Source organism: Puma concolor, chromosome E3 (genome assembly GCF_028749965.1).
Source record: "Puma concolor isolate L17-30 chromosome E3, mPumCon1.1.hap2, whole genome shotgun sequence".
NCBI classification, from domain to species: Eukaryota; Metazoa; Chordata; class Mammalia; order Carnivora; family Felidae; genus Puma; species Puma concolor.
Window position 1 is genome coordinate 15,406,864 of NC_141682.1, and position 27,502 is coordinate 15,434,365.

The 27,502-nt window shown below is 47.9% G+C and overlaps 1 protein-coding gene across 3 annotated transcripts in view; it reads right to left on the bottom strand.

Annotated features, from left to right (window-relative positions):
- CALN1 (calneuron 1) overlaps positions 1-27,502 on the bottom strand; it is a 536,504-nt gene that overhangs the window by 483,332 nt on the left and 25,670 nt on the right. For 2 of the 3 annotated variants that reach the window (XM_086692032.1, XM_086692031.1), the window contains exon 2: positions 11,772-11,961. In XM_086692032.1, the coding sequence (XP_086548158.1) occupies positions 11,772-11,890 (119 nt within the window). In that variant the 5' untranslated portion in view covers positions 11,891-11,961. Of the gene's footprint in view, positions 1-11,690; positions 11,962-27,502 lie in introns of those variants that run through there. The other variant, XM_086692033.1, reaches the window with a different exon arrangement.

The window sequence follows — 27,502 nt, forward strand, 5'->3', positions numbered from 1 at the left end:
GTGGTGAACACTGTGCGATATATAGAATCGTCAAACCACTACGTTGGATACTTGATATTAATAACAACATCGTATGCCAACTCTACTCAATGATAAAGACTTTTTTAAGAGTACGGTGTGGAAAGTGTGGAAAATTTAGGAGCTTTACCGTGGAGAATCCTGACAAACACCTCAGCCGGGTGATCCAGGTCGACATCGACAGTGATAAGTCGTGTGTGTTGTATGTACCTTTGCTAGGACGTGATAAAAATGGCACTTTCTCTCTGTGATCTTCCCCCCACAACCCATAACCCCAGCCTAACCATAGGAAAAAAACATCAGACAAATCCCAGCGTAGGGACGCTCAACCTACCTGACCAATACTCCTCAAAGCTGTCAACGTCATCAAAAACAAGAAAAGCCTGAGAAACTGTAACAACCAACAGGAGCCTAAGGAGACATGATAGCTAAATGTAACATCACACCCTGCATGAGCTCTTGGAACAGAAAAAGGATATTGGATAAACCCTAAGGAAATCTGAATAAAGTATGGACCTTGGTTATAATTGTGTGTCAATATTGATTCATTACATGTAACATATGCATCATCCTCATGTGAAATGATAATAGAAAAACGTGAGCGATGGGGATAATGGGAACTCTGTATTACCTTCTCAATTTTCTGTAAATCTAAAAGTGTTGCAAAAAAAAAAAAAGTTTAGTCTTAGAAATGTTTAGCCCCTCCTGTTGTCTCCCCAAGTGATGTGTTTCTTGGTCCATGGTCACGGGCATCCTACTGGCCTCCAAACCTGAAACTCAGACCTGGCAAATAGGGTTTTTCCTAGTTTGTGCAGCTCTCTCAGGAGTCCTGGGATCTGCCCTTGCTATTTGGCCGCCTCTCAGCTCCGTGTGGCTGCACGTCCCTGAGTCTCTGCATGGCCAGCCATCCAGGTGTGGCCCAGGGTTCTGCACACATTCTCTGTTCTGGGGACACCTTGGCGTCCCTGTGGCAGACTCATTAGTTCGTCACTTAGTGTCTGTGCCCCAGGACGGAGTGAGGTTCAGGCTCTCACCTTGTTGCCTTCACACACTTAACTAGACCAAAGGAGCATCGTAGGGCAGGTGCCTTATCTGGTGGGCTCCCGGAGTCCCCATGGAGGGGTAGGGCAGGAGCCTCAGTTCCCCGGTGCTGAGAGGGAGAGAGAAGCAGTATAGCCTTCTTAATTCTCCTACCCCTTATCATTTGTCCTTCTCCTCCCTCCAACCCATGACCAGAAAACTGAGAGAAGTTTCCTTTACATCTCCTGTGTCCTGTGCTCCTTCCTTGCTGCAGCCCCACGGTTAAAGCTGACAGCTGGTCAGGGGTGTCTTCTTTGCCCTGGGAGAAGAACTCAAAAGTCTGAGGCTCTCCTGTAGCCTTTGATTGTACAGATTTTCCCTGTCCATGGAGCTCGGCTCTGAAGCCTAGTGTCTTCCTACAAAGTCAAATACCTGGCGTCCAGCCCCGGGGTAAGAAGTCTCTTGACCCAGGCTCAGCCTTGATGTTAGCATGCACCAGTGTGCTATGGGCCAAAATATTATTCCTATTACCCACTGCCAGGGTGTATCACTGAGTTCTGTGGCTTGTCCCCGTGGGAGAGGAAGTCAGAGGGTTAGAGGTTGGGTTTCCTGAAGAGAGACGGAGATTTGCCCTGGGAAGGGCTGAAGAAGGAAGCACTCGCTCTGAGAAATGAGACAGCAGGGCCGCCCCTGAGGCCAGGCAACACGGCTAAGAAATGCACCAGACAGGGGTCCTGGGGGCCTTTCATCCCGCAGGGGCCCGGGGATAGAATTCAAGGGGGCTTCCGCGAATTTGGATGGGAAAGAATGTATCTTTATTTTCATCAACCTCGAAATGGAATCTAGCATTTTCTCCAGCTGTAAACACAAGCCACGAGGTGCCCTGGAATTAGCAGTTACTGTGACTTTGTCACTCACTTTCCTACAAGGTTACAGCTGTAACCATTATAATGTTGTTTACAGCCACCACCACGACATTTCAGAATTATGATAGCTTATTATTTAAGGCATCAACAAAGAAGCATATGTATGATTATATCACACACTTATTTTGTTTAATATTTTGACACTGTACTTAAATGTAATTGATTTCCTTTGTTGTTGCCTCAATTATTCTATTTCATGCATTTAAAAACATAATTCACAGGTTTCATCGGACTGCCAAAGGGATCCGCGCATAAAAATACCCCTTTAAAAATATGTTGGGGGGACTCTAACAAGATTTATTTGTATATGGCAATCACCCCCCACCCCACACTTGAAATTCCCCAGTTATTCCCAAGCTTTGGGTAAAACCTGTGATTGATATCCATCTGCTGTGTGTTTGGTGGGGTTGCAGGGATTTGAGAGAGGCTACGGCAAGGGAAATCGTGCTTCTGCATCAGCCCCCGGGCCCCAGAGGCTGGCGACTCCTCTCGTTGTCCCAAGAGTCCCAGGTGTGAACCCCAAGTGAAGCTGCCCGGGGCTGAGATAGTGCTCAGCCGGTAGACGGGAGCAGGTAACAAGAATCAGGAGGATTGACTCGGGAACAGATCTGAAGCCCGCCTGTTTCCCCCCACATAAGGAGATAACCCCGGAAAGGGAGTGAGGCAGACATTTGATTAACAGCAGCGCAGAGGAACTATTTATTGCTTTCCCTTAAGTATGTTTCATCAAAAGTCTGTGTGAACACGGGCCAATTAATTACACGCTCTAAGGGCCCCCTCTGGTTGTGGAGGGCACCACTTGCATAGTGATATGTGGGGGGCCCTCCATGGAAAGTGCTTGTTATCACTTTTCCTGAAAACCTGGCTTGGTTGCTGCTTCTGCCCCTATGGCACCCACAGGTCGGGATAACTTAGAGACCAACGCTTTTCTACCACGATGTTCAGAATTATCCACTGGCTTCTCGGATCACTGGGAATGCCCTTATCTTTACTACGCCCCTAGCGTCTAGTTCTGTCCATGTCCCCTGGAAGCAGAGGCACAGCACTGGGAGCTGGCGGATCCAGGACCTGTGAAGGAACACCGTGGTAGCTTTCCAATATGGCCCCCAAGTTCTTTGAACCTCCTCCCACCGATAAGTGAGGTCTCTGTCTCCGCTTCCTGAATCTAGGAGGATTTGAACTGCTTTGACCACTAAACGTGCCAGAAGTGATTTTTACAAGGCAGTGTCGTAAAACGGCCAACCAGGTCCTAGCTGGTCCTCCCAGAAGGCTTGTCCCTGCTTGCTTGTCTTCAGACCCAGAGGCCATGCTATGAGAAGCACAAGTCACATGGAGAAGTCACACGCTCCCAACTGAGCCGGTCCTTCAGCCTTCCCAGCCCAGGCACCAAACATGTGAAGAGTGACCAAGTGGATTCCAGCCCCAGCCACCGGAGTCTTCCCAATGGAAGCACCAGACATCACAGGGCAGCAATGAGCCATCCCTACTGGATTTCTGACCCACAGACTCCATGAGCCTCAGATGTTTGTTGGTTTGTGACACCCCCCGCCCCCACCGAGTTTGGGGTGATTTATTACAAAGCAATAGTAGCCAGACTAAGGAGAAATAAGAGGTCCGGAAGGAACAGGCTCCTACAGTGGCCACATGTGGGCCACTGGACTTGGCTCCAGTAGGAGAGACTGGAGGAGGAGCACCTAATGGGACAGGCCTGAGGGGCACTGTGTCTCTCAGTTCCCTTTGAACTCTGTGATGGGCAAGACGAACTTGATCCTGAGGCAAAGTGCTGCTTTATAGAGCCTTCTGCTAGCAGCAAGAATATTAAGGCACGCATTCCGCTGTCCCTCCCCTTCTCTGTCCCACTTTCTCAATAGGAGCAAAATGCTCAAATTAAAATTTGATTCAAACACCAGGGGTGTGCTGGACGAGTTTGGTCTCGCCCAACAATTCTAAATTTTTTCCCAAAAGGGCTTCTGAGAATTATGGGGTCATAGCCCAAAACACAGCCCCCTGCAAGCAAGAAACCTCTTTGGCCATTTTTATCTTAAAAACTAGCATTCCAGAGGTGCCTGGGTGGCTCAGTCAGTTGAGCGTCCGACTTCAGCTCAGGTCATGATCTCACCGTTTGTGGGTTCGAGCCCCGTGTCGGGCTCTGTGCTGACAGCTCGGAGCCCAGAGCCTGCTTCGGATTCTGTGTCTCCCTCTCTCTCTGCCCCTCCCCCACTTGTTCTTTCTCTCTCTCTCTCTCTCTCCCTCAAAATAAATAAACATTAAAAAAAACTAAAAAAAAAAAAATCTTTGTAAACCCTAGCATTCCACACCATAACATACCAGCTTTTGTTTGAATATTAATCCATCTAAGATCACTGGCCAAGAGGTGAAATGGACGTTGGCATGAACGTGTGCCGTGTTTATCCTATGATAAAATACGTTCTGGCCCGTTGCTACATCCCCCGTACAAGGACCAGAAAGACAGGCAAACACACTCCTCATGCCCAAAGCCCTTCCAAAGAAATCAAATTCCTAGGGGCTAACTGGCTTATTGAGCATGGAGTGCCTTTAGAGGATGCTTATTAATATCAATGTTGATCATCGATTTGTGGCATGTTTTATTAGAAGAACCACACAGAAAACAAATGGATCCTTGGTGAAAGGAGGATTTTGGAATCTCCGGGCGGGTGAAAGACGGATCAAAACTTCTTAGCTACGATCATTTGTTATATTTTCTGAGCAGTCCAGAATGGACACTCGGTGCATCTAGAATTTTTTTTGCTTCATGAGGACTGCGCTCTTGACCCCTTGCTCTCTCACTTCCTAAGGGACGCTAGTCCACTAATTATCACCTTCAAGCCCTTCTCCTCTGTTGTTACCATCCCCTCCATTCCAGTGTCCCCTGTCCTCGGAGGCCCTTCCATTAGGCAAATTGGTACAATAATTCTAGAGAGCGATTTGGCAAATCCAGCGAAAGAAAAAGCATGTATACTTTCTGACCCAGAAATTTCACTTCTAGAAAATTTATATTTAGATAGACTTGCACTAGTTCATAAGGATAAATATGCAAAGATGCTCATTGCAACACTGCTGGTGGGAGCAAAAATAGAGCAGCCTCAACAGCCATCAACAGGGCACTAAGTTAAATAAATCACGGTACAATAGAAAACCATGTTGGTTGGGGCGCCTGGGTGGCGCGGTCGGTTAGGCGTTCGACTTCAGCCAGGTCACGATCTCGCGGTCCGCGAGTTGGAGCCCCGCGTCGGGCTCTGGGCTGACGGCTCGGAGCCTGGAGCCTGTTTCCGATTCTGTGTCTCCCTCTCTCTCTGCCCCTCCCCCGTTCATGCTCTGTCTCTCTCTGTCCCAAAAATAAATAAACGTTGAAAAAAAAAATTTAAAAAAAATTAAAAAAAAGAAAGCCATGTTGGTAATAAGTTGTTAAGTGAAAAAAACACTTGCGGGGCGATGTGACTACTAATAACAACAAATTGTGCATATTTGGATGGATAAGTGTTTATTTATTCTATCTACATTATACAGCTGCAGGGGGGTGCCATTCACATTGGGTACTTGTTTTGGAAGTGAATGTTGTACCCTGGAGCTGTACCACTACGTGTGTGTGTGTGTGTGTGTGTGTGTGTGTGTGTGTGTGTGTGACATGCTCTTAGGCACGCCCTGTGCATGAATTTATCTAACACATAAGCTCTATGGTATTAATCCATCTCTTCCATGAGCCTATAAACCACACGAGGAAAAGATTATTCACCTTATCCCCAGCACTCAGCACAGAGCCTGGCACACCAATTTAGGGTGTTTGAATGAATATTGGTGTGAGCATTCACTGGGCCTAGGGTGTATCAGTTACTTATCATTTGCATTGATCTGAGAATCAGGCATGTCCTAAGGAGAGGAAATCAACATTTAGTATGTGATTTCTAGGCTCTTACACAAACACAACACACACGCCCAGTGTTCCAGGCTCGAACTGTGTTTGGAAAAGCTGAATTAAACAAAGATAGGGGCGCCTGGGTAGCGCAGTCGGTTAAGCGTCCGACTTCAGCCAGGTCACGATCTCGCGATCCGTGAGTTCGAGCCCCGCGTCGGGCTCTGGGCTGATGGCTCAGAGCCTGGAGCCTGTTTCCCATTCTGTGTCTCCCTCTCTCTCTGCCCCTCCCCCGTTCATGCTCTATCTCTCTCTGTCCCAAAATAAATAAACGTTGAAAAAAAAATTTAAAAAAAAACAAAGATAAACCGCTTGCTTTGCTGTAGAGCATCTCTGAGATTTTCATAGGCATTGATATTCTCCAAGAGGTAGATAGATCATGGATTATCATCTGAATTTTGCTGACCGTGAAGCACTTTTAGAGGAATATTTATTTACACTGATGTTCAGAGGCTCCTCAATTTGTAACATGTTGCGCTAGAAGAAACATCACAAGTAAACAGAAGCAAGTAAACCCCGGATAACAGAGGACTCCCAAGGTAGGGTCGGACAATCTCCTGGAGAATGAGAGTCATTCTAAGTCTCTTAGCTAAGATCATCTGAAATCCCAACTGGGCGGCTGGGACTGGAGGGAAGGGAAGGGAAAAGAAGTGGCCAGCACAACAAGGGAGAGAAAAGCATGATTACTGCTGTGGCGATGTGGCAGCAGAAACCTCCCCTCCCCGCCCCAACAGGGGCTTCTGGGGACCTGGCAAGGCTATCAGTGAACATCCCAGAGAGAAGGGAATTGGGGTCAGCAGATTTATGGGCTCTTTTTGGAAAGTTCCTGATTTAGTAGGCACAGCCCATCAACCATAGAGTTTGTAAACTCACCCAATAGATTTTGATGGGCTAAATTTTGAACTGGCTCATATCTTGGCATTGCCCCTTCTACCTAACACTCTCCTTTCTTCCAGCCAGCATATGATCAGTGGACTGACAGGGACAGAGGCCAGATCACAGTGAGGGAGGGGTGAGAAGTAAAAGAAAGGTAGAGCATTAGAACAAGAGTAGGAAATGTTTTCAAGAAGTTTGAACAAAATGATAACATATCAGCTTTTTTTAAAAAGATAAGTGACATGAGAACGAATATTTACGATTGGGGGAAGAAGAAAGAGATTGAAGAATAATAAAGGAGGTAAAGTTGATGGAAGAAGGTGAGAGAGAGTGCTGGAAATGAATGCCCACACACACGTGGCAGATGGTCCTTGGACAGGTAGAGGGACCCCCTCTTTCACCATGATGGGAAGGGAGGAGAAAAAATGGACCGGAATGCAGAAAAGGTGACAGGAGGATGGGTAGAAAGTTGAGGACGTTGTTTCTTGGGGCCTTTGTTGTATTTGTGAAGGAGGAAGTGACATGGTTTTTAGAAGAGTGAACAGGGGTTGAAACAGTCATGGTGAAGAATGTGAGAGGACCTGACCACTAGAAGAATCTAGGCCACATGGAGGACCCACTGGGGTTGAAGGTTGTGAGTGTGTGAGGTTGCCTACCCATGCCCCGTATCCATAAAGGATTTTCTTTCACAGGGGACCTGACCACTAGAAGAATCTAGGCCACATGGAGGACCCACTGGGGTTGAAGGTTGTGAGTGTGTGAGGTTGCCTACCCATGCCCCGTATCCATAAAGGATTTTCTTTCACAGTGTTTCCACATCCTGAAGTGGGAACAGCAATGGTAAACATCTGTAGAGTGGGTTGTCAAAGAGAGGAGTGCTCCGCGTGAGCTCTCAGAGGTGGAGTGTTCTAGAAGGTGATAAGATGATGGCTCAGGCCACAGGAGTGAAGATGGAGAGGGAAGAAAGTCACTGGAGTTGAAGTTGAGGAAATAGGAGGTGAAAATTTTGGCTGGTCATCCACAGGTTGTCTTACTTTCCTCAGGACGGATACAAGACTTAACAAGCCGCTAATGTATTCAAGAAGTGTGGTGATGATCAGAAGGAAAGCAGATGATGGCAACTAGGAGAGACTGGAGGCGAGATTTTTACACAGCTCTTAAGGGTTTGTGATATGAAGGTCTCCCAATAGCCTGTTTGGGTGAAACAAGTCACTGTTCCTCTCAGGGGTCCTGGAGGACCTCCCCATTCTCCCAAGTGTGTGTGTGTATGTGCGCGCGCGCGCACACACACACACACACACACACACACACCTTGCTCCAACAAGAATGGGTCCTCTTCTCTGTTTTAAGTACTAACATTCCCCATAAGACATTTTAGAAAGGTTTTTGTGAGCAAAAAAGCTAAATATCACTGATGAGGCCCAACCCTTCCTAACCCAACAATGAGCCCAAGACCATCTAGTGAGTTGATGGAGGTTCCCACCGCTGAATCCCACTACGGTAGCGTATGGTGTGCACTCTCCCCTAAGATGCCTCCATGGCTACTGCTCATTGATGAGGCACCCTTGTTAGGGCTGATGAGTTGAGTGCTGTTGAGGTCCGGCAGAGCCTGGAACCCAGGGGAGGGAGGAACAGTGGCCATAGTGGGGCCATGAAATTCCTGGACACCTTGGGACAGGGTGGAGAGGATGAAGAAGAGAAATGAGGATGGGCAGACTGGGGGAGGGCAGATTCTGGTCGATTCCAGCCCAGCTAGGGAGGCCAGCTTAGTAAGCAGGCAATAAAGGTTGAGTTCCTTCTGCCTCTCCTATGCAGGACCTTAAATCATGGAGGAGTTTATGGGTCTTGTTTATGTAGAGACTCTTTTTATAAGCTATTCAGAACAGGGGTGGGAGGGAGACATAGGGAGAGAAAAATTCCCTTTGAATTTCCATTGCTTTCAGAATCAGCAATTTAATGAGTCATGCATTCTGAATCCTTGCTTTGTCTACACGTTTTCATTTCAAAATACTAAAAACACTTTGTTTGGAACATGGACTATTTTTAGTTCATATATCAAGAGTCCACATCCATTTCTCCCCATATTAGAAAAACTTCCTTCAGATTGGGTTGGGGCAGCACCAAAGCGGTAGGGCTGTTTACTTAGCTGTAGTTTGTGGAAGCCACCCGGGCATCTCTCTGTTTCCTGAGGGCTCCTTCCAGCTGGCCATCTGGGCCTACTGACGATCCATGGATCAGCTCTAGAACTGGCCCAAAGACCCCAGATCCCATAGTCTGGATAAAAGGGGAAAAACATCCCCTCAGACCTCCAGGCTGAGGAATCAGCACCTGTGTATAATACAGGTATATACCTGGGTATAAATACACACCCATCTGTGTATTTATAGTGGAAGAAACCGTGTCCGTGCCCTCTGACTCTCTTCCCCTGGACCCTGTTGATTTGATCTCGAATGGACAACAATGAGCCTATTCCCGGGGAATTTGAAATTGAAACCATGCTGATTCTCAGCTGGGGCTAGTTGCCAAATTGGCAGCTACCTGACATGGAGAATTTTCACGTGGACAGAGAAACTGAGGAGATATAGATAGGCAGAGAGAAGTAGTTTTCTTGGGTTTTCTGTGTCCCCCTAGGCCCTCATTCCAGCCACCTCCGAGGCCTTGGATTCCACGAGGCAACCCCCATGTCCCTAACCCCTGCCTAAAGTCTTCCAAATATATTTCCCTTTCCTTCTAGGAGAGCTCTACCTGACTTCTGTTACTTGCAACCAAAATGGTACCAGGAAGGGGGAGAATGACCTGGGGCAGGAAGATGGGACACATCGAGGAGAGGCCTCCCTACTTTGTAATTTTGCCTACTCTGCCCGCACCAGGCATAACCACGTGGGCCACCACACAGCCTGCTTCAGGGGCTGAGGAGGCCTCTGATGCTCTGTAGCAGCTAGCCCTAACATTGTCCCCTCTGAAGGAGTTTCCAACCAAGGAACAAAGGACCGGGACACAATGTGCTCCGCGAGACAACGTTGCTGGGGACTGTTGTGAGGACGTGCTTCCGGTGGGCCGCATTCCTGTCCCCTCCATGCCCAACCCTTGTGTTGAGACCCAGACCATCAAACCCCCCTCCCATGGCCCCACCTCATCCTTCTTTTTAGCCGTCTTGCTCTGTCTACTGCACAAGGAAATCTTTGAGAAATGTGTGAGTGTGTCCCCAAGGAAGGAGTAAGTAAATATGGGTTTGTGGTGATGTGAATGCATGATAGGAATAATCCAGGAGTCGTAGAGACCCTCGGCGTGGGGCCCACAAAGAATTAATGCCAACCCCCCAGGAGAAGCCGATGGTGTGGGAGAAGCGGATTCTTTCCACCTGGGCTACTGCTGCCCTTGGAGACGGGCAAGACTGATCCGTCCAATTCATGCCCATCACAGCTCTGGCCCCAAATCCTAAATCCCAAAGCCACAGGAGCAAATGAGGAAATATTTTTTATTGTGGGAATATGTTGAGCAAAATGGTCTTTCTGAGTCCATCAGACATCTTTGCTGCTTCCTGTACGATATCGTCACAGCCAGTAGGGTAGATGACTATCCTTTCCACATTTGCCATTTGCCACAACCCCCACAGGACATGCAGAAGAGTTTCTCTGCCCCAGTCCTGACCTCCCTCCCTCAACATGTCCCCTACTTTCCCAGGGCAAGGACCCAGGATTCGATCACTTATCCTAGGCTGAGGAAAGGCCGACCAGGAAATTCACCCTTGGAATGGACCATTCTTCCTCTTGGGGCTCCTCTCCTGGAAGCGGTGAGCTGGAATGGGGAGGCCCAGCCCAGGTCCATCCTCCCACCCTAGCCAACCCTCCTGATCAGAGACTTGCTCCAAGCCTGCCCTTCAGCCCACCATGCCCTTGGCCACGGGTCTCATCAGCCCCAAGCTTTCATTTCCCGAACAGTAAGTTGTGCTGGAGAAGATTCTGGATTGAACCTGCAGTCTCGTCCCCAGCCCCTGGGAGAAATCACTAAAAAGCAGGAGCTGTAGTCACCAGATATATTCCCACTTCCGTTTTTCCTCCTGCAGCCCAAACCATAATCTCACGGCCCCCACCATAAACACTTTCGGTCCCTCCTGGCAACTGGTGGCAGAGACGGCTGGAGGGCCCATTCCCAGTAGCCCGAGGGAGACCATTCCAGAACGTATCCGATTCTATGACTCACCGCAGACCAACTCCTTGATCACGTAGATCAAAATTTCCCTCTGTACAAAAAGCCTCCCGGAGTTGAAATTCCTCTTGAGTTTTTACAGCCTTGAACGTCTCCAAGGGCAAGAAAGAGAGCAGGACTGAACCCGTGTGGCTGGGGGAGCACAAAACCCCTCCCCCTCAACCGACCTCCTCACCTGTAAGAGGGGAGAGGCAGGCAGGCCAGTGGTTACGAATGTAAGTTTCGGATTCAGAGAGATTTGGGCAGGAATCCTGGGTTTCCCTTTGCCTGGGCCATCTGGAGAAAGTTGTCGAATATCTTACTTTTCTCCCGTAAAAATGGGGTTAATGACACATCCTCCGGGGTTATTGTGAGGGTTCATTGCCAAGACTGGGAGACTGCCGATTATCTTTGCCAAGCTCCTGCTCCCATGCCACCACGGGGTACGCACTCTATAAATGATATCTGTCCTTCCTAACAAGCACCCCCTAACCTAATCAGCTCCTGACAGGGTCAGTTTGCAAACCCATCCCCTTGCTCTGTCCACACGTCTCAGATACAGCCCGTGGAAACCTGTCAGGCTCAAGATGTGCGGTAAAACCTCTGTACCCAGCTGGGACGCGCATCCTCTCAGGACCCCTCCCAGGCGTCCTGTCCTCGCCCCCACCCACAGGACACTCAGACGCTCAGCAGCAAAGGCTCCCAGCCCCCGCCCCCGCACCACCCCCTACCTGAGGGCTGAAAACAATCAAGTCCTGAGCAAACACTCGAGAAAGCGCTTTCTCCGGGGGGTTTGGGGGGAGAAGACTTGCCAAGTGGGGAAGTCGGGGGCCTGGCTCCTCGGCGGCTCCTCTCCCCCTCCGGGGGCTCCTCTGCCCCCCTTTTCCTCATTCTCAGGCTTCCCCTCTCCAGGTTGCTCGGGCAGCCGCATCGGAGGTCCAGGGCGATGTTCTCAGGGAGATTTGCGAGCACATCAAGGGAACGTCAGCGGAGACACACGGTCTGCAAGAAGTTGACAGAAACTTACTGCCCGCACGGTGCTGCTCGGTTATTTACTCAACGTCGGTTGCCTAAATTATTTACACCCTCCCTTCCGTGTTTAAACAGGACAATGCACAACCCGCACAATCCTGGCACTAAGAAGTATAATTACAGTTGTGACAGATGTTTAGTTATTAATAAGGCCTCAATGTCACCAGAGGGTATTACACAACAAACCAATAATGTGCCTTTGGAAGCAACCTTTGGAATATTTACAGGTACTTTTCCGCTCGCACTCCCGGGGGCTCTGCTGTAGTATTCAGCTACAGCGGCCAACGTGATTGCAACTTGCAAGAAAGCCCGGCGCCTTGCCAGCATAATTTGTTGCCTGGCTGTTGACATCAGCAGAGCCACGGAATCAAAGTGGGGGCCAGAGTTAGAAATAGCCGTCTTCGGGAGGGGACTCTTGCCAAGCCTCCCGGCGTGTGACGCTGCTGGCGATCCCAGGGCAATGTCGTCCTGTCTTCTGTAGACAAACCTAACAGCGTCCAAGACTAGTTTCCTTCACCAGCTTCCATCAGGCTTGTTTCCCACGCGTACTGAGCGGCTGGGTTCCCTTTACGTCACCATCTCTCCTTTTCTCTCCCACACCTGGTTAACCCCTTCCCGTCCTTTGTGACGGGGCTCAGGTTAAGACCCCCCTCGTCTGGGCCCACTTCTGCTGTTGCCCACAGTCTCCGCCCCTCTTTCCCGGCAGCACTGCGTTGAGCAAAGCTCCAGGCAGGGAGTAATTCACATGCACACCGTGTCATGGGGGCCTGGGCGGGGGGGGGGGGGGGGGGGGGGGGGGGGGAACAACCTTAAAATAATTGGTTGTGCAATAAACGCTTATTGAACTAACACTTGGTCAATATTGGTTCTCTTTGGTTCCATACTGAAGTTAAAAGGAAAGGAAAATAAAACAGAGTCTCAAGAGGTGCGAAGCACAGAGAGTTCAGCTGGAAGGATCTTGGTGGTGAAACAAAACGAGCCCTGGTCACCCTACACCGAGTCCTCGTCTGAGAGAGCTGGCCCCGGGGGGGTGTCTGCACATTGCAGCTGGCAGTGGCCTCTCCCGGCAACAGGCAAATGGGTCTCCAGCCCTCACTCTGGGTCCCTGCCCATCACCTCCTGGGAAAAGGCTCCCAGATCTACTTCTAGCCTTCTCGTTCTAATGAGAGGTCTATTTCTATGTCTGGGAAGCATTCCCCCTGCAGAAGTCAGCTCATAGGGGATAGGCTCAGAAAATGCCTTTAGGAAACACAAAGGCTTGGGGCGCCTGGGTGGCTCAGTCGGGTAAGTATCTAACTTTGGCTCAGGTTACGATCTTGCGATTCGTGAGTTCGAGCCCTGCGTTGGGCTCTGTGCTGACAGCTCAGAGCCTGGAGCCTGCTTCGGATTCTGTCTCTCTGTCTCCCTCTCTCTTTCTCTGTCCCTCCCCCACTCACACTTTGCCTCTCTCTCTCAAAAATAAATAAACATTAGAAAATTTTAGGAAACCTAAAGCCTTGAAGAGGTGTGTGCGCATGTTATCAGTGTTGTAAACTCTGGTTGTGACTGAATGCGTGGTAGGCACTGAATGTCAGCCCCATCCCAGCCCAAATGAGACAGGCTCAGCCATAGGTAAGACACATCCATGCAAGCCTACTTATCTCCAGGGTTGCACACACACACACACACATGCTCACAGACAGGTCTTCAAACATTCACAGCCTATGTGTGATCTCACACTCACATCCAGCCCCTGCCCTTGGACACACAGCCACACAGCTGCACACACTGTCCCCGTCAACACGAGCACCCACAGGAACCCTCACACATGTAGGCACACAACTCATACCCGCATGCACTATGGCACCTGCTGACCCACACGTGCTGTGCACACATCTGTACTCTTGTCATCATCTCTAGTTACCACGTTAAGTTAAAAAGGAAAAACAAGTGTCTTGTGTCATTACGGTAGAAATACAAAACAAAACAAAACAAAACAGTGTCATTTTATTTTCAGATAGGCTTTTAGTTGCCATGACAGGCTTCGCACCATGAAAGTTGTGATTGGTGGCAAACACAGATTTCAAAAGAGAGTAATTAGCTCCCCATATACAAGAACTTCCGAATATGCTGAGTCCCCTCCCTCATCAGTCCCCTCCACGCAGAGTGGACAGCAGGGCAGGGGCACCCCCCCCCCCCAGTGCTAGCCTGGCCGCCAAGGCAGCACTAGGACCTGCCAAGAGCTCTCAGCGAAGGATGTCCAAGCTGATGGTCACAAGGGCATTAGAACCCAATCCACTTAATTACTTGGAACTTGCTCCTAGCTCAACAGGAGCAAGGCCCTCGGGGTGCAGCTTCCCCATAAGGAACAATTACACCTGCTCAGCTGGCCTCTGCTGCCCTTCACTGCAGCACTCGTGATGTGTCAGAGAAACACAAAACTGGGGGCTGGTCTCTTGGCCAAAAGGGGACTTGGCTCTTCCAGCTGGAAGCTATCTCCCCAGAATGCTCCTCCCCAGGTCAAGGCTGGCCTGTCACACAATGGGGGATACCAAAGGAGCCCTTCATAGGCTGGGGCTGACGGCCCAGGGTCAACTAAGTCGGCATCTGGATAGAAGATGGACCTGCATCCTGCCATTTCTCTAGGAGCTTCTCGAAGACAAGAGCCATGGTGTACACACCTGCCAAGTCCCTGGTGGCCCTTATGCACCTTGAGACCCATAGTAAATACCTGCTGAACATAACTCTTTGTCCCCAGATTAACTGCTTATCTCTTTTCCTCATGAGAATCCTAAGGGCAATTAACTTCTAGAATTTCTCCTTCATGCCCCTTTGCCACTTGTCTTTATTACCATCTGAAAGGTCAGCCAGGAGCTGGTTTCTGAGCCCACGTTTTGAAGTTAGAGCTTTGGGCTAATTCCTGGACCCACAGCGGTGTCCTTCCTCTTCAGCTTTTCATTTCAACAAATGACCCAATCACTTCCTTTTACATCTAGAATGTTCCTTGAGCACTGCCCATCCACTGTGAGGCACTCAGAGCCACTCAAGGTGTCCCATCTACTCCATCTCTCTTACCAACGCATAATATGCAGAGACTGGGGGTGGTGAGGAGTTTGAGAACACGGATAATTGAATCAGGCCATGCAGGTCACATCCTGACTTTGCCGGTTATGGGCTGTGTGACTTTGGAGAAGTAACTTAACTTCTCTGTGCTTCAGTTCCCCCATCTGCAAAATGGGTCTCATAATAATGGCACCTACTTTTTAGGATTATTGTAAAGCGCTTGGCACAGAGTAAGTGCTACGTATGCTAGATATCATTATTAATTCCTTTCTTTTGCACCTAACAGGCTGAACACCCACTCTGTTCAGATGGGTGTTGGGCTGAACCTATAGGAGGATAGGGACAGACACAGCCCCGAAGAACCCAGAATCAAGATGGGAACACAGACACAAAGCATAGACCAAAGAAGGGGCTGCTCTTGCTTCTTCAGTTCAATGAGTCAGTTTGTCGTAAAGAGTATCCAAGAGGAGGGGTGCCTGGGTGGCTCCGTCGGTGAGCGTCTGACTTCGGCTCAGGTCATGATCTCACGGTCCACGAGTTCGAGCCCCGCGTCAGGCTCTGTGCTGACAGCCTGGAGCCTGCTTTGGATTCTGTGTCTCCCTCTCTCTCTGCTCCTCCCCCACTCAGACTCTGTCTCTCTCTCAAAAATAAATAAACATTAAAAAAAAAAAAAGTATCCAAGAGGGGAGGTTCTAATTCTTCCCTTCAGTCCCACCATTTAAGAGCACAATGGATCCGTGTGCCTGCCTCTGCAGAGGGGAGAAGTAGGGATGCAGTCTCCATGAATCGGTCAACCTCATCATTCCAGCATCCATGTCTCTGAGCATCCCATTGGGTACATGGGTCACCGGCAAACTCAGTCCTTGGTAGACTGTCGTCCCTTTTGGAGTGTCTGAAATTGCAATCACTGTGGGAGTGAGGTATGGCTGAAAATCTAATGGTTATGATTGGAGGGCACCAGCTTGCATTTTTTGGCATAAATAATTCACAAATACTGCCCAGACTGATTATTCAGACTAAGACCCACTTTGAATGTTTGCCAAGAATGCTCCCCCCATTCTGATCACATTGGGTAGTCTTTTGTATCTTGTAGCCCCTGCTACATTTTACAGTTGTTGATAGACACATTATAAGCACAACTGTATCCTCTGTAATGCTCAACAAGGGTTTTGCAGGTGGATCTTTTCTCTCAAAGTCCTCCGCCTGTGTCATCAGATTGATCCACAAATAAAATTTATTCTTGTTATAATGGAATGTAATTCTAATTAACACTTTGTTCATCACTTCTTTCACTTACTACTTTTTAGCATAGTTCAAGTTTATTTTTAGCATATTTCCCATACTGCACATTATTATTTATAGTCATCTTGCTGGACTTCAGGTCTCTAGAACATATTCATCTTGTAACTAAAATTTTGTAACCTCTGACCAACATCTCCCTTCCCCTCCCCCACCCTCTACCCCCTGGAAATCACCATTCTGTTATCTGTTACTTCTTTTTTTAGATTCTGTATATAAGGGAGGTCATGCATTATTTGTCATTCTGTATCTGGCTTATTTCACTTAGCATAATATCGTCCAATTTCATCCATGTTGTAGCAAATGGCAGGATTTCCTTCATTTTTTTGTGACTGATTAATATTCCAATGTGTGTGTGTGTGATATATATATGTATATATGTATATGTATATATATCACACACACACACATTGGAATATTAATCAGTCAAAAAATGAAGGAAATCCTGCCATTTGCTGCAACATGGATGAAATTGGAGGATATTATGCTAAGTGAAATAAGCCAAATATGTGTATATCTGTATATACACACACAGACACACACACATATATATATATATATATATATATATATATATATACACCATACACACATATATATCATATGGATTATATATATATGCATATATATATATATATATATATATATTTAAGAACCTAAGTGCCCATCAATAGATAAATTGATGAAGAAAATGTGATCTATATGGGATCATTCATTCATTTTCTTCATTGATTTATCCATTGATGAACACTTAGGTTGTTTCCATACCTTGTCTACTGTGAATAATGCTGCACTCTACATGAGAGTACAGATATCTCTTTTGATGGTGATTTTGTTTCCTTTGGATATGTCCCCAGAAGTGTAATTACTGGATCTCATGGAAACTCTATTTTTAATTGAGGAAACTCCGCACTGCTTTCTACCGTGGTTGTACCAATTTACACGCTCACCAACAGCGCCCAAGTGTTCCCTTCAACACAATTCTGTTTGGAAGTTACCTTTGGACAAAACGTTGAGTGGAATGAGTGTTATTTAGCGAGGTACAACTTGCTGAGAGCAAGAAGTCAGAGGTAGAGTGTGAGGTCCAGCCAGCCCCAAAGCTAAGTCTTGCATTTACTGGAACACGTGGGCACTGGAGTGCCTTCTATAGGATGCATGTTGTCAAAGAAGAAAACAGTCTGCTCAATGCGCTGATGAGCAACAAATTCTGACCATGGTGCTTTGTGCTTATTGTCTCTGAAGCTGTCCTCCTGCAGAGGACACTTCACTTACAATATTTTCATACCAAGGAATATTCAAAAGCTCAAATAACAGATAAAAACTAAACTGCTGGTTTGCATTAGGAAATGTCCACTGAGTTTCTGAAAAATACAAAAGCACATGCTAAATGTTCCCTTAAATGTAACATAAAAGTGAAATTCACTTTCTCCTTGTTTCTACCCCAAGTCACTTAGATATATAATAATAACATGGATACCCAGACAAAGCCAAGATTCGAATCCACGTCTAAAAACTATAAGTAGTTCCTCAAAAGCACCTGCAACATAATTCTGCAATTGCTACTCTTCAGGAGTCCCAATGTCCCTTCATGTCCTGGCTGAGAGTCACATAAGCAAAACAGCCTAAATCCTGGTTCCTCAAAATGAAAACCAAGAAATATAAATGGCTCTGAGCAACTCAATCAAAAATTGAAAATCACAACGCAGTAGGAAACTGGATACTTCCTTAACATAAATACATATATATCCACGCCAGTTCAAGAGTCAGTATCCAGCCTCTTCCTTTTGAGAAAATCCCAGAGACTTAATTGCTAAAATCAAGATAAAGTCTCTATCCTCACTACTATTCACTGTATTGTTACTGTCTCTGTTACTATTCCCACTGCATCGTCGGCATTAACCAATATGATTAGACAAGCAATTAGGGGCATAAGATTAGAAAGGAAGAAACAAAATAAAACCAGCTCTCCTTCAATAATATAATTATATATCTAGAAACCCAAAAGAACCCATGAAAAACCTATTGCACATAATAAGAGAATTTAACAAATTTTCAGGATATAAGATTAACATATAGAACTTATTAGACTTCATATATAGAAACAATACTGAGAAGAAGTAACACACAAGCAGAGCCTGTTCATAACGGCAAAAATAAATAAATTAGAAGTGTTACATATTTAAAAGTTTTATCAAAAGGAAAAGTAAAGGAATTCCTAAAAGTAGAAAATAAACTAAAACATGCAGACACAACTATATTTCCGGTCGATGCTTAACTTTGGAGAGAAGGATTTTTTTTAATCCTTTAAAACTTAATATTTTGATTGCACATCCCAAGTGAGATAGAGCCTAGGGGAGAAATCATAAATAAATTAATGTTATTAGGAATCAAGCTTTTCTGTGGTGCAGAAAAGAGACATAGATATAAAATTTTAAAGTGAAATAAGAACCCGAAAATTTAATTTGCATAACAATATTAGTATGACTTCAGGATTTATTTTTGTCTTTCAAGAATATGCATGTCCCTTGTGCTCGCTTCGGCAGCACATATACTAAAAAAAGAATATGCATGTCCCAGGGTGCCTGGGTGGCTCAGTCAGTTAAGCATCCGACTTAGGCTCAGGTTGTGACCTCAGGGGTTCAAGAGTTCAAGTCCCACATCGGGTTCTCCCCTGCCAGTGTGGAGCTTGTTTCAGACTGTCTCCCTCTCTCTGCCCCTCCCCCACTCTCCTTCCCTCCCTCTGTCTCTCTCTCTCAAAAATAAATAAGCATTAAAAAAAAAAAAAAAAGAACATGCATGTCCTGGCTTTGTCACTAAAAAGCCTTGACAGTTGTAAAGACAGCAGCAATGAGCACCACTAGAACTCATACTGTGGTCTCTAAATACCATTTTCAGCCATAAGGACTCAGCTCCGTGGGAGGAAGCACAAAAGTCAGGCCTGGATACAGACAAGCTCCCGATGACGTCATGTGATAGAGGAGGCCAACTTTAAGACAGGTCCAATGGCCAGATTCGGAATAATCCATTACTCTGAAAATGGATATGAATGTAACTGCTAGGGCCCCAACTACTCACTATTTTTTTTTTAAAAGAAATGATAAATGAAAGGAAATAATCAAGCAATTTACCCTGCCTTTCTATATATACTGTTGATGATAAAAAGTTCTTTAGAGAGGCATCACAAGTAAATTCAGAAGGAATGATAAAATGAAAACAACCCCATTTTGCCACCTATCATGAAATAATAGATCTAGGTAATGATCATCAATGGCTATTAAAATCATAATGTGTAACATTGATAGGGAATTTGGCCGGGATGAATCAGGCTGATAGAACCTCAATCTTAACATCGACAAAGTGGGACAACCACATATTAAGCGCCTTCTGATGTGAGGCAATAGGAGGCACACAGCAAACCTAAACATGTTCTTTACGTAGGAATAGAATACGAACTGGGGCACCTGGGTGGCTCAGTTGAGCGTCCAACTTCAGCTCAAGTCATGATCTCATGGTTCATGAGTTCGAGTCCCATCTCGGGCTTTTTGCTGTCAGTGCAGAACCTGCTTCGAGTCCTCTGTCTCCCTCTCTCTCTGCCCCTCCCCTGCTCGTGATCTCTCTCCCTTTCTCTGTCTCTCTCTCTGTCTCTGTCTCTCTCAAAAATGAATAAACATAAAAAAGAATAGACTATGAATATAATCAAGCCCTCAGATATAAATACAGGGTCATAGAGCGTAAAGAAATATGTTAAATAACACGTGAGACTAGAGTAAAACAAAAACAGAATATGGCGAGTCCTACAGGACAAACTAGACGGTTTCTGTAACAAATAAATGGTATGGAAAGAAAAGGAGGGCAACTATTACGGATTAAAAGATACTTAAAAGAACTATCAATTAACGGTGATCCATGTATCTTATTTGGATCTTGATTTGAATAAACTACATAATTGAGGCAACAGGGAAAATCGAACATGGGGATGATATTGAACAATTACTGTTAATTCTGTTGAGAGTGATAATAGTATTTTAGTTCCATAAATAAAAAGCAACTGGAGGGACGCCTGGGTGGCTCAGTCAGCTGAGTGTCCGGCTTCGGCTCGGGTCATGATCTCACGGTCCGTGAGTTCGAGCCCCGAGTCGGGCTCTGTGCTGACAGCTCAGAGCCTGGAGCCTGTTTCAGATTCTGTGTCTCCCTCTCTCTCTGCCCCTCCCCCACTCATGCTCTGTCTCTCTGTCTCAGAAATAAACAAACATTAAAAAAGAAAGCATCTGTAGATATTAGAAATACATGTTGAAGTATTTATGTGTGAAATTACACACCATACCAGGAAACATAAAACAAGATTAAAAGATACCCATCATTATCGGAGTTTGCGTTTCATACATCTAGTTCCATTACACTAGTCTCTATTTTTGTAATTTTTTGAAAAATTTGAAATTTTCCATAGTAAGAAGTTTTTAAAATGGTTAGAAAGAAGGTGTGATAAGTATGGACCTTGACACCTTATCTTGTGTGTAAAGGGGACACAATATGCTCTGGACACATGGTCAGTTTTGCATTCAAGAGGGTTGGACATTCACTAGTGTTTGCTGAGGTAAGTAGATGAAGAGGCCAGGTTAGAAACGAGGGCGCGGGACAGGGGCTTTTCCTTAGCTTTCCTTGGCTGAGTAAGATGGCGTAATAGAGTTTCTGCCACCCTTGCTGTGATCACTGGCATGGTAGCTCGGATGGTCCCTGCAAACGTGCTCAGGGTTTGGAATTAGTAGACACCTAGTAAATGTTTGTTGAATGAATGTGGGATGCTATGAAGACCGCTGCCTACAGGATGTGCTGTGAGGCATTCCAAACAATCCGCCCTCACTCCGAACTCTCTCACTTACAAGTATATCACAATGGCTAGAATGTCCGCAATGACAGACACTCCTTTGGTCCGTGACCTTGTTACAGGAATTGTTCTTAGGCGTGGAGTCTCTGGGCAGGGGCGTATAGTGATTTGTTGTAAGGTAAGCGGCAAGCTGTGACTAATGATAGTGAGCACATCTAAGAGAAGAGTATCATTAGTCTTCATAGTACAAGGATATTAGCATAACCAGGGAGTCCTGCATGGAGCGTAGCAAGAAAAGGGGGGGCATCTGCTGTCTCACTTTGGTCTTCAAAGGTCCCAGTGGGTTCATCCCAGCAGGATTTGGTGTGCAGCCCCAGGCTGCAGGGCCCACTTAGCCCTGCTGCGACCCCTGACGGACCCCCACCACCTTAATCTCGCCCACTCCCTGCCGTCTTGGACCCACATCCAGCCTCTGACCTGAAGACACAGTATAAGAAGTTCCTCCAAGTGACTCCCACTCGTTGTATTGGCAGAGGAGGCAGCATCTAGCTTCCCTTTGCTCTGATCCCCTCATAATCAACACCAAATAATACCATACCTCATGTTCCGAGACTCTAACTACGTTCGTGTTTTAACATCTGTGAAGTCAGGGAGACTTTTACAATCGATGACATCTAAGTTGGATGAAATACCTAGTAATGGTTGACCCAAATGAAGTACTCCGTGCCAAGTGTGGGGTTCTAGGAACTTGACGTGAATTTATTACTTAATCCTCATGATAACTCTGTGAGGCGGGTCCTAATATTAATATTATCCCCATTCTAGAGGTGAGGAACCTGAGGCACGATGCACAGAGCTGGTGAATGGCGGAAGGAGGAACATGCATGCTGTGTTCCCAAACATGGCTCCTCTCCCGAGCCCCACAGTAGGGCCCACTAAGTTTCTGCAAAGAGGCTGAGGTGGTGCCCGGCTGGTGCCCTTCCTGCCCAGCCCTTGGGGATCCCCCAGAGCATCCTGGCAGGGTCCCTCTGGCCACCCACAGCCTCTCTCTTTATCTAGCATGCATACAAATGCTGTCATTCCTGCATGTGCCGTGGCCCCAACCTGGTTGGCAAACGTGGCACCCTATGGGGGACCTTAGGGGGCCAGGCGTGCTCTTTTTGTTTTCCGCTGCCCAGGATTCGGTCATGAACCCCAGTGTGGACCCTGGTTCCCTGCCTCCTACCACTTCCCCTCACTGGGGGGTGGGGGGAGAAGCCCTGCCCCCCGGGTACCCACTCTCTTGGCTGGGACTCTTTTCCCCGGGCAATGAAAGATACTCAAGACAGCTCCCAAATACGGACCCAGAATGCTGACTGCCACCCAGACCCCACCCTGGCTCACTGGGGCGCAGGTGGGCCTGCATGCCCAGGGACAGCCATTGGATGAACTGACCCCCCAGCCCCTGTCCAACCCCCCCATGCCTGTCCCACTGAACCTGTTTTGGGAAAACCAAACCGGGACACCCAGTCAGTCAGAGAAAGACAAATACCGTACGATTTTACTCATATGTGCAATGCAAGGAACAACACAAATGAGCAAAGGTGGGCGAGGGAAAGAGAGACAAAGCAAGAAACGGACTCTTCACTGTAGAGAACCGTCAGTTACCAGCGGGGAGGTGGGTGGGGGGATGGGTGAAATAGGTGATAGGGATTAAGAAGTGTCCCTGTCGTGATGACCACTGAGCAAGGTGAAAGTGTTAAATCACTATATGGTACACCTGAAATTAATATAACGTTATACGTTATATATATATGTTACATATTATATACGTTATGTAATACTATATATAAATATAAATATAATTTCTATAACACTATATATAAATTAATATAACACTATACGTTAACTAACTGGAATTTAAATAAAAACTTTTAAAAAATACCTCACGTTCCAAACCAAGCCCCAGGCCTTGGTCAAATTCTCTGTCCCCAGCCTCAGGAAGTTTCCAGAACCTGTCAACCATTGGACAGAGAAATCCCCAATACACCCCGCTCTCCCTGGAGGACCCCTCTCCCCACCCCTAAAAAGAAGCTCCCAGATGATGGAGGCCACACCCCCCAGCCTGGCTTTCCTAGTAGGACAACATTCATCCATCTGCCTCCTGGCCATGGCTGGTCCTGCTCCACCAGCTCCCTGAGAAGCTTCCAGAAGGCCACGCAGGCTGGTGCCTAGAACCTATTTGGACAAGGTCAGTCCCACCCTCTGACCTGGGGGCTGCCTCCTGCAGGGGAAGACATTATTAATACCTGCTTTTTCACTGCTGGGCGTCCGGGCAAGTTTTGCTACTCACACACGTGCATACATGCACGCATGCCCGCACACATGCACGCATGCCCGCACACGCATGTTCCCCTTCCTTCTGCTTCCACACCATCTCTGAGGCTTTCTGCTTTTAAGAGTCCCCTATTGGGGAGCCTGGTTGGCTCCGTCGGTTAAGCGTCTGCCTCTTGATTTCTGCTCAGGTCATGATCTCCTGGTTTGCAGGATCGAGCCCCATGTCAGGCTCTGTGCTGACAGTGCAGAGCCTGCTTGGGATTCTCTGTCTCCCTCTCTCTCTGCCCCTGCCCTGCTTGCGTGCAAGCAGCAAGGTCTGGAAGGACCTCATTCCACCTTTCCCGACCCCACCCCCACTGCCATTCTCACCCTCACCCCAGTACAGGAGCATAGAACTTTCTAGAGATAGAGCAGAAGGGAAGAGTTTGGAAATGGCCAGCGTAAATTGCCAGTGTGGGTTAGTCAAGCAAATGTTTGAGAAAGGATGTCCTGAATTTTCCTTAAGTCTCTCTCTCTCTCTCCCAGGACTGCTGAGACGCAGGAGCTGTGGGCCAGGGACCATGTGCCCTGTCTCTCCACGTGTCCCCACCCTTTGCAGTTGCCAAGTCTATCCCTCGCTCAAGCATTTGTTCCCATTTTTGTGACATGACTGGATGGCCTGAGACCCCCACTGGTCATTTAATTGCCCTTCTTGACGGTGGTCCTCTTGCCTCCAAATGTACATCCTGAAATCCAGGGATGCTGTGGACTGGACTGTATCCCCTCCGAATTCACATGCTGCAGCTCTAACCCCAACTGTGAGTGTATTTGGAGAGAAGGCCTTTATAGAAGCAATTTAGGCTAAATGAGATCGTAAGTGTTGAGCCCTAATCCTTTGGGACTGTAGCCTTATAAGAAGAAAAAACAACCACTCTCTCTCTCCTTCACCTTCTCTTGCTCTCTCTCTTTCTGCCACGTGAGGACACAGTGAGAAGGTAGACGTCTGCAAGCCAGGAAGAGCTCCCACCAGATCCTGACCAGGCTCTACCCTGATCTCAGACTTCCAGTCTCCAGAACTGTGGGAAAATCAATGTGTGTTGATTAAGCCCCCCAGTCAGTGGTGTTTCTTCATGCAGTCAGAGCTGGCGAGGTTTGCACCCTTCTCTTGGCTCAGCACTAGAGTCTAATTCATACGAGTGTGGGATCCTTATTATAAAGCAGCCAGTGGTGACCCCAGTGCCTACAGGGACTGGGCGGTAACATAAAGATACAAAAAGCCAAATGTCCAGTACAAAGGTGGCAGGAGACCATGATGGAATGATTCCCCTTGTCCAAAGGGGTGGCCACAGCTCATCGCCAACTGTTGCTGTCGGGATACGTTCCAGTATGGCCAGATGGAATGTTTAAAAAGGAACTGGAAACGCGGATTGTTAAAGTAATATGTCAGCTGATTTTTAAAATGCCGGCGACCACGTCAAAAGTTTTAAGACAGCAACAAAATAAAAAACACAACAACGCAAGAACAACAATGGCAGACCTCTTTGTGGGCTAGCTCTGGTCCGTGAGCCATCTAGTTCACCATCTCATTTGGAAGGAACCTCCTGGACAATTCTGGAAGCCAGAGCAGTGATTCAGATGGTGGGACCCCAGCAGTAGGAAGAGGCCTGTGCGTGGCTAGGGGGCATAGATGTGGCCCACCGGCCTCACCATGGGGACCTGGCTGTCTGGTGCAGACCGGCTATCAACTGTGGCTTCCCTCATCAGTGGTCATGCAGGTGCCTGTGCCCCATGTACTCCCCGGGGGCCAGGACCTCCCATCTAGAAGCAGCACAAAAGCAAACAGCCTCGGCCCCAGACTCACTTTGCCCGTGCGCTATGGCGACGCTCTTCCAGAAGCCGATCACGATGCCTACACGGGCCCCTTCCCTCCACCTTTGACACTTCCCAGTCTCCACCCGCGACGTCACACCCAGCTGGAATGCACTGGAATGAGCTGGTACAGGAGGCAGAGAAGTGCAGGACAGCAGCAAGAAACCACAGGGAGCTGAGGCCAAAGCCTCGATCCAGGGCGTGCTTGGCCAAAACATGCTCCAGGCACCAGGACGGCTGCCAGAGCAGACTCACCTCCTCGGGGATTCCCAGTAGAGGCCTGAGTCCTCATCTAGGCTGGAGACATGCTCAATACGTACGGCTGAGGAAGGTCCAGATAGGGATCTAGAGGCCGGGCTTTGGGAAACACCAGTGCCGTTGGGTGCCCTCCACCCTGCCTCCCAAGGAGGATGCGGACGAGACCTCCCACGCAGCGGACTTTGGTTGCCCAGAGGGCTGGAGGCTGCAGTCTCCGGCGTGTCAGAAGCATCCTGCAACCCCTACTTTATCCCTCCAACCCAGACGAGACAAAGATTGGACGCCAGGCAACAAAATCAGGGTACAGAACCACCAGTGGTTTGTGTGAACAAGCCGGCATTAAGGACCTAAACCAAAAGTGACGAGGAAATCAATTACAGGCCCGAGGGGGCTCCACTCCCACCGAGCTCTCACAGCCCCTCTCCTGCCAGCACCGGTTCCTAAGTGACTATTCCATCAGGCCTTGTGTATTTGAATGTGTTCATTATATTTTAATATGATTATGTTCAATCCAGTAGACTGAAACAGATTTGTCCAGATGTATAATTAGTTTCTAAATGCTTATTATTCTTGGTGGCAGAGTTGGCAGAGGCTTTGAGAATGGAGAGGAGTCCATTAACTCCTCTTGTTCATTAGTCATGGTTGTGGGGACTCATCAATAGGTCTGGGGTAACCCTGGCTTCCCTGGGACACACGGGCCTCAGACTCCGTGGCGGTGATCTTGTGCTCTGAGCCCCACCCAGCGATCGCTGGGTCTCCAGGTTGACCTGGAGCTCCTCCCCCTCTGCCTGCCGGTTCTTCCCCATTCCTCATCTTTGGGAGGAGCTCTGTACCCCCACCCCAGGGGTCTGGAGGATGGCAGTCCCCACATTCACCACGGTGTCCCTAGCACCTAGCACAGGACCTGCCCGTGGCTATATACCCACCACTCCTGGGCACGCCCAGCTCACCTAGGGCTCCTGGAGCTTGAGAGAGCTTTCCAAGGGGACAACTCTTTTAGACGAACCCTATCTTGATGGGGCCTTCAGTGGCTCAGGCTCTTTACATCCTAGATGGTGACTTTGCTTCCTGGTTGGGTAGACCGGCCGATCCAGTGAGAAGCAAGGAAGAGAGATGATCCCAGGAACACTTGGTTTTCCCTCACTGATGCCCAGGGGTAGCTCTGGGCAGGGCATTTGCTGGTCATTTTTAACTCAGGGCTTATGTCTGGGTCTTCCTGAGTAATCCTTGGACGCTGGGCTTGGGAAGTACTCTTAGTCCTGACTATGGGAGTACTGTCCCAGCTCTCTTTCTGCAGCTGGCCTGGGAGTCATTCCAGGGATCTGCCCCATCTTCTGAGCATTCCCAGGGTGTGTATGCAAATCAGGGTTCACTATAACCCTAAGCCTAACCCTAACCTTAGCACTGTCTGAAGACATAACCAGAAAGCAGCTTGGGAAAATAAAGCAAGGTGCCGCAGACACTTAAGTTGCATATGTGGGCTTTGCTCCAGCCCAGGAAGAAATAGCTACCCGATCTCACCCTGCACCCCGCAGGCCACACGACCTCTCACAACCCCAAACAGGTACCACTTTTCATTAGGTAGATGCTGCCTGGGAGGCTTCGTTCACTGCCGATGGATACCTGAATTTCAGGGCTCCTTTACCCCTGACTGTCATGGGCTGGGGCCAGCAGGGCAGAGATGGGGACAAGCTGGGACTCACCTGAGCACCTGGTCCCTGGGATAAGGGACTTGCCTCTTCTACAACACCCAGCAAAGGCAGTAGAGCTTCAGAAAGAGACAGGCTGCTTTATTTCCCCAGATTCCTGGGCACAGAAACTCGGTGAGGCGGGCGGCGGCGGGGGGGGAGGTCATCATGCTTCATTTCCTCATTGCCCAGGGCCTTGGCAGAGCAGGTGCTAATTCTGGGAGCTGTTCTGGCC